The sequence below is a fragment of the Orbicella faveolata genome, unplaced genomic scaffold (genome assembly GCF_042242905.1).
Source record: "Orbicella faveolata isolate gen_17 unplaced genomic scaffold, um_ofav_v1 contig_25, whole genome shotgun sequence".
NCBI classification, from domain to species: Eukaryota; Metazoa; Cnidaria; class Anthozoa; order Scleractinia; family Merulinidae; genus Orbicella; species Orbicella faveolata.
Window position 1 is genome coordinate 16,710,863 of NW_028301553.1, and position 7,478 is coordinate 16,718,340.

Consider the following 7,478-nt stretch of genomic DNA (forward strand, 5'->3'; position numbering starts at 1 on the left):
AACGTGACTATCACGAGAACGGTTTGAAATCACCGCAATTGCATTTGTTCGTTGCGAACCTCTTCCAGTTTGGTCAAAAAGACATAGCAAGCTAGCGGAAAAGAGGCCGCGCTCGATTTCCGCTGTTCTCACGGGTCCGGTGCCCGAGCGTCCTTCGGGGTACGAGCGAGGGGTCCTTTCCAGAACAGCGACTGGTGATCGAGCTTAGATGAAAAGAAGATTAATGATTATTGTAATGTGGGGCTCGTCTTTAGATGACTGTAGTGGCAAATTCGAGAAAAAACCTAGTGCTCTTCAACTTATAACTAAGTTTATTTCGTGAAAAAACCATCAGTTTCATTCCTAAACAAATCAATTACGCATTAGCCTAGTGCTGGTTTCCATTAACACAGATCCAGGAAGAAGTACCATTTTCTGGTCCGATTACCATTTGTTCACGAGAATAAGTCTGATTTTTTTATTGCGCTAGTGCCTTGCCCCCCCCCCGGGGAGGCCTCCCATATAAAAAGAATGGGTGGTGCTGGTCGGACATTTTGAAAAGAACCTCTAAGAGCTATCAAAATCCTGTTTTGTGGGCATGGTTTGAAATATTTTTTCACCGCTCAGAGGTACCAATTCTTAAAAAACACATTATCTCCTGTCATATTTTTTTCGCCTCAATACCCTAAAAGGTACCACAAAAGCTCCTGCTGTGGACCTTTTGAGGCTGAACACCCCAAGAGGTACCAAAACCACTTTTCTAATCCCAAAAAGGTATGGGGGTCCCTTCCCCTGGGTCCTTGCCCCTTGAATTTCCCTCCAAACACAGATCCTTGTACATGCTAGCCCACATAGCAGATGTTTCCTTTCCTTTCCCCCTAACCCTGCTCCTTATTTTTCCACTCGCTTGCAATTTTGTTCTGTTCACGTTATTTTTCACACTCCCTCGCAGTTTTTCCCTTAATGTGCTCTTTAGAAAACGCCTGCTATGCAGGCTATGTATTTGAGCAATCAATAAAGATGTAAATTCTCATGCCAACCGACAAAAAAACTCTAGGAATGCCCATGAAGACACGAGCATTCATGTTGTTGTATGATTACATGAAAAGTCTCAAGCACTTTCAGTTGTATATCTGACGACTGTTTTGTCTAACGCCATCTCATCTCATCTCTCCCTCCCTCCCCTCAGTTAACTACCGCCTCTCTTCCCCAGTGTCTAACTGCCACATCCTTGTGCAAGTCCACATTTTTGTTTTAATTACACAGGAGTTCCTTTGATAGGAATTCCCTTGGACTTTGCACTCAGTTCTTGCAGCTTCTGCAGTTTTAAATTTCTAAGTTCTTCATCTGAGGGTAACAGAGGAGGAAGATTATTTCCAACAAATTCCACAATTCCCATCTTGGCCATATCAGTTTTTCGAGGAGGTATTTGGTACACCCTCGTGTAGCCATTGACTTGATTTTGGTATCGGGGTAAAAGATACCCAAACACTTTTGGTATCAGCTCCTTTTTCTGGTAAAACAAGAAAAAAGACATAGATCATCAAATAAAAGTCTGAATCTTGATACTTTTCAGTCTCATGAGTTATAAAAGAAAGAATCTCACAGTAAGAACGTTGACAAAATATTGATGTTTGAAAACAAAGTATTGAAGTTACTTCACATGAATGTACTGCTAAGTAGATCACATACTAGGATTTCATCCACATACCCAACAGTTAGGCATAATAAACAGTACCACGTGCTGTTTAATAGCTTTCATTTGAATGGTCAAACACTTGGGTTTCGTCCACAGACTTAAAAATTGGAACCACCACCACTACCACTCACTAACAGCATAATCAGTATCATATGAAAGTACCGCTTGATAGCTGTCATTTGAATGGTCACACTATCTTGATCACTTATTGTAATGAAAGACTCAGCCCTAATCAGAAGCATTTCTCTGTCATAACCAGACAGCAGAGCAGACTTACTGTGATCCAGCTGTTAATGGTTTCCTCGTCTCCTTCTTTAGCAAGATCAATCATCTGGAACCAGAAGTGCTACTTCAGTAGTAGTCTAAGTACAGATATGTCCACGAGGGGAGGGTATATAGGGATACGTAAATGAGGTCAAATATCCCCCCCCCCCATTTCCCCATAAAAGTCCTAAAACCAGACCCCCAAAAGTAACTTTTTACTTTCCATGAATTACTAATCTGATCTTTTTCATCATCATCATTACCATCATCATTTTCATCCTCAATAAATTAATGCACATATTTCCCTGGGGATCTATGTTATCAATGAAGGGGTGCATGGAAAAAGACCCATGTGATAGACTGCAAGATTCTCCTAGCAAACTGCTTTTCACTTCCTTGTACAGGAAAAGAGAATTTGACATGAGATCAAGAGTCACTTGGGGCTTTTTTTCACGCACCCCTTCATTGGTTACAAGCACTGGCCCATCATCTCTAAACATCTAATCCAAGGGAGGTGCTCAGCGAGCAGTAGCATCACATCTTCCCCATACATCTTGAGACAGATCAAGTGGTTGGGTCGGGAAAAGGGGGAGGGTAGGGAAGGGTGCGTGGGGCAGAGGTTGTCGCTCCCTATAACTAAGGAATTAAAGAGATACGTGTACTACGAAAAGCCCACCTTACTCCTGCAGGGAAAAAGTTGTATTTAAATACCAGGCTTTCCAAAGAGAATCCAGCTCAGTGAAAACTCTATCGTTTATGAACGCTATGCATACAAATATATAAACGACTTGGAACTTAAAGCTCGTATAATTATGTCCTTTATATCTGTTTATATACTCACCCTTTCCGCCACTCTTGACAAATCGTGGCATCTGTTGATGGTTGTTTCTATTCTTTCATATTGCACAAGAGCAGTGATGAGCTTTTTGTAAATCACTTTCCTTTTCTCCTTGTTTTTTGGCTTAAACTTCAACAAGTTTTCCAAAGGTCGAGTTCGAATAGCCGCCATCTTGGAAACTCAAAGAACGCATGCCAGTTTGATGCAAATCCGCTGTGCGTACGGAACGTGGGGAAAAAAAGCTGAGCAGCCAGGCGATCTTCAAGCGAAAGAGACAACATGGCTTCCATATTTTGGAAAGCGGCGGGGGAAGTAACTTTCCTGAAATCCCTCGTGCCCTGTGTGAATTTAATACCTGTTCGTTACAGGGTTCGCAGAAAGATGCCAACAAGAAAAAGGATTAACCATTTCGTCCAAAGACGCACAGATCTGATCAAGAAACTGGTGCTAGCGTTGGTTCAATATGAACGCATCCAAACCACAGATCGAAAGGCTCAGCAGTTGAAAAAATACGGTGATCTGGTAAAGCTAAACATCATTTTATTATTGATAATAATTTGGTGATATTTACAGTTTTATTGACAGTTAAGTTGTGATTTCTACGGGAGGGGGCGGGGGTGTCCGAGTGTCCCACATCCCGTGTAAATTGACCCCAATATCCCGAATCCCGTTAGTTTTAGTTGCAAAAAATTAACGATTGTCCGACTCAATATCCGTTTTATCTAACCTTAATATCCCGTATCCCATTGATTTTCTCCCGAAATATCCTGTATTCTGTCAATTTTTGATCTGAATGTTCCGTATCTCAAAAATCCCAATTGGGGCCTCAAGATTCAAATGACATAGGCCTGGTGGCCATGTTGGATGACACAAACAAAAGAAAGCTAGTTAGAAAACTTTTTGTAAATGACATTCAATATAGCGGCGATGATATCTCATAAAACCTAGTTACAGTCGCGTGATCTTCAGTTGTATAAACTATCATATTTATCAGGGGAAGGGAGGCAAAAAGGAGGGAAATAGGGAAATATAAAGTATTTAATTTATTGAGATCAGGTGATAAAACTACGAGTATTTCATTATTCTACTAACTATTTTTCAGCTTATTGCTTTGGCACAACGACGACGCCCACCACCAGACCTTGATTTAATTGAAGATGGTTTTGTCCTGACAGAAGAGGAGTCTAAAGAAAGAAGGCTCACAAAGCAAATCATAAACAGGAGAAGCAAAAAAGTAGTTGTCCCTCCTCCAGTTCTAAGCAAAGAAGAGTTTGTACAAAGATGTCGAGAAGAAGCTTCCAATATGCTCCTGGGGGTAAGAAGCAAAATAATACTGTTCTTTTTAGCCTGAAAAATTCCTAAAATTGCAACACTTGAGGATTGGAAAAATCCCAAATCTCTATTTTCAGCTTATTGAAAAACAAATAGGACCAGACAATAGAACTGTTCAATAGCTTTCACTGGAATAGTCACACACTATGGTTTCATCCAAAGACAGAAAAGTTTGGGCAATCTTATTCTGTATTATAATAGAGTGGTTTTCAACTGAGCATCATAAAATCAAAACCAAACCAATTACTTACCAATTAGACCACTCAGCCAATCTCAAACTGCAGTAAAACCAAAACCAAAACCAATGAAAGTAATTGCCTGTTACTTTTGACACTCAATTGGAAACCACTCTTACTAATAAACAGTTGCGTGTGAAAATAAGTCCGTAAGGCTTTCAAGAGAGATCCTTGCTTCTATAAATCAAATTTAATCTGATTAATGTTGATTACTGTAAGACAAACTTGAAAACTTGGCTTAGCCTAACAAATTGGGTGGAGACCTATTTAAGTTGACTATGTTCTCTGTGATCTGTTTTATATTTCTCTAGTTCATGCTTTTCTCTTTATAGGATGAAGTGGCACTTGAAAAACTTTATACCACCCTCAAGGAAAGATACAAGGAAAGATATGGCAATTTTGTCCGAATTACTAAAATTCCCAACCCACCGCACTCTCCCTTTCCAAACATGGCATACGTGGAATTAATAGGTAACTCTCTACCCACACTCCCTGAGTTACCTGTCGTCAAGCAAGGCAAGTGGGTTGTTTATGGTAGAGATGATGACGATAATGAACTCACAGCACAAAGTGCCATTGTTAAGAGTAAATAGGATAAAGAATTCAAGAAATCAAACGATTGGAAATATTGTAATGATGTGCTCTCTAAGTTGGACAAATTTGAGGTGATACAGTACAGGCTCAAGAAACTCTTTGGCAGCAGTTCTGATATTTGCATCTGGAGAAGTAAATCTGCTCCTCTTATGATTCTTAAGGAGTCACTACCTTTTGGAAATAAATAAGTCTTACCCATTCTGTGTCATGTTAATAAACTGTGACAAAAAATATGATATGACTTTTTGTACTTGCACATGTACATGTACGCTATTTAAAATATATGTAAATATATTTATTAACTTTTAAATAACTCTTTATCCTATCGAAGTATTGCCCCACTGATGCACCCCATAAAAAGTACAGTGGAACCTGCCTCATTATTACGGTCATCTTGTTATAAAGGCCATTTTTTTTTTGTCCCAGTGAAATGCCCATACATTTTCTTACAAGAAAACCCTATTAATACAGCCACCCTGTTAATACAGTTAAAACCACATTCTGAAATCCCAACCTGTATAATCCTTTATAATTGTACCCTGTTTATACAGCCACTCTCACCAGTTACTGGTGTGTTCATCTTTCCATTGTTAATGTATGTATTGCTTGAAGTTTCATTATTTTAATAATTATATTCTGCATTCCCGAAGTTTATTAAAGAACAGTTTTTTAGAAGTGCAATTGTAATATACTGTAGTTATTCGGTTATAAGGCGCACTTGGTTATAAGATGCATCCTGAACTTAGCAATTTAATCAAGCTAAATTCTCAAACTGAAAATTACATGAAAATACTCAGTTATAAGATGCACCAAAAAGTTGAAAGTTAACAAAAGGATACGATGAATCTGAGAAAAATTATCCCTACACAATTGACATGCGAACCAAACTGAAAAGTTCTACTCAAATTGTGATCTTAAGATTTTGTTGTGTGAAAATACTTGGCTATAAGACGCACCCCAATTTTAGCACTTACTGGCCGCCCAAAGACAGATTTTTCTTGAAAAAAAAACGTGCGCCTTATAACTGAATAACTACGGTATCTGTTAAGACTTAACTCAATTTATACCAGACAGGAAATTTGACCCTACCCTGTTAATACAACCAAATTGGTGACAGTATTAATTGGGCTCCATTGTAATACATACTACAATCTGATGTAGCTAGGGATCTGAGTTGGTCTGGAGAAAGATATCCATTCCTGCAATGTTGGTAATTCATTTTTTGTGTATAATCCACATCATTCAACTAAAGCTGTTGAACAAAATCAATTGTCTTGCAACTGGTAGTATGGCTTATTACAGACATTTTTGTGGTAATATATCACGCTGCTGGGTGCAATTGAGTACTTAAAAGTGGTTTGTATTGCATTGTTATTGGCAATTTTTAGCCCAGGTCTACACGTGCGGTTCCATGTTTATTACACATGTCTGTTGCAACTGGCAGTATGGTTTATCACGGACGTTTTTGTGGCGATATACCATGCTGCTAGGTGTAATGTAATATGCACCTTGAACTGATATGTGCTGGATTATTAATATAATTGCAATTTTTAGCTCAGGCCTGCATGTGCCATTCCATGTTTATTACATATGGCTATTCCAACAGGCAGCATGGTTTATCACATACAATTCTGTCATAATATACCATGCTGCTAGGTGCAATTGATACATGCACCCCAAACGCAAAAGAGAGTCTCGAAATAAATCAGTCTGTAAAAAAAGCCATGACAAAGGCTTAGTATGGGAGTTAGATGTGCCTAGTGATGGGCTCATGTGGATGGTTATTATGGAGTACCACAGTCCTGCAAAGTATGCAAACAGCCACAGCTTCAGACATTAGGATTCTGCATGCATTGTGTACTTTTGCAATTCAGAAGTAACATCTTACTACTCAACACATGCTTGTACTGGTACTTTAGTTTATTTGATATTGGTGTCAAACTTTGAGTTTCATTGTGCTTCATTAAATTAAACAGAAATGGTGTCTATGTACTACATAAAAGTGTTTATCTTCTGAAAAAGGCAGATCTGTATTGATGTTGCTTTCTAGAAACTCGAGTATGAACAGTTGCAGAACGGTTTCATTCAAATTTTGAGGAAATGTCAAAATGGAAACAAATGCTATCAACATTGACAGCTAGTTCAGTTTCAGTTACAACTGAAGTGTACTACACGAGAAAAAATAAGTTGTAACTAAATTACAGGAGATTAGAGGAAAAAACAAACAGATTGCTCTAGTGAGACCTACCACCAGCCATGAATGTACATGTCAATGCACACTCACACTTGTAAATCAATTTTTAATGTCATAAATTTTATATGTAAATAGTTTTTTGATTATTGTTTAACGATGATCTTTGAGTATTTTTTAAAATTATCTTTATCATTGTCTCTGAAAAGCCCCCATGGGGAGTTAACAATAAAATTTGTATTGTATTGTATTGTATTGCATGTACTATTCACAAGCAAATGTAATATGTAATTTTGTACCAGAACATATCCTGATAACCTCTGAAAGGAGGGTTAACCCGAAATT

At 38.3% G+C, this 7,478-nt stretch overlaps 2 protein-coding genes across 2 annotated transcripts; one reads left to right on the forward strand and one right to left on the reverse strand.

Moving 5' to 3' along the window:
* Positions 1-293: 293 nt before the first annotated feature.
* Positions 294-2,995, reverse strand: LOC110052256 (uncharacterized). Its single transcript, XM_020758369.2, has 3 exons — positions 2,784-2,995; positions 1,956-2,009; positions 294-1,492 (listed from the first exon to the last, which is right to left on the reverse strand). The coding sequence occupies exons 1-3, from the start codon at positions 2,949-2,951 to the stop codon at positions 1,238-1,240; spliced, it is 477 nt and encodes a 158-aa protein (XP_020614028.1). The 5' UTR covers positions 2,952-2,995; the 3' UTR covers positions 294-1,237.
* Positions 2,996-3,013: 18 nt separating this feature from the next.
* LOC110052255 (uncharacterized) lies at positions 3,014-7,383 on the forward strand. Its single transcript, XM_020758368.2, has 3 exons — positions 3,014-3,302; positions 3,883-4,095; positions 4,681-7,383. The coding sequence occupies exons 1-3, from the start codon at positions 3,060-3,062 to the stop codon at positions 4,939-4,941; spliced, it is 717 nt and encodes a 238-aa protein (XP_020614027.1). The 5' UTR covers positions 3,014-3,059; the 3' UTR covers positions 4,942-7,383.
* Positions 7,384-7,478: the final 95 nt, after the last annotated feature.

Coding starts and splice junctions, on each gene's coding strand:
- LOC110052256 (XM_020758369.2), bottom strand. CDS start 2,951: ATGGCGGCTATTCGAACTCGACCTTTGGAAAACTTGTTGAAGTTTAAG. Junction 2,010..2,783: donor TGTCAAGAGTGGCGGAAAGG/GTGAGTATATAA, acceptor TTCTGGTTCCAG/ATGATTGATCTTGCTAAAGA. Junction 1,493..1,955: donor CCATTAACAGCTGGATCACA/GTAAGTCTGCTC, acceptor TTGTTTTACCAG/AAAAAGGAGCTGATACCAAA.
- LOC110052255 (XM_020758368.2), top strand. CDS start 3,060: ATGGCTTCCATATTTTGGAAAGCGGCGGGGGAAGTAACTTTCCTGAAA. Junction 3,303..3,882: donor TGAAAAAATACGGTGATCTG/GTAAAGCTAAAC, acceptor ACTATTTTTCAG/CTTATTGCTTTGGCACAACG. Junction 4,096..4,680: donor CTTCCAATATGCTCCTGGGG/GTAAGAAGCAAA, acceptor TTCTCTTTATAG/GATGAAGTGGCACTTGAAAA.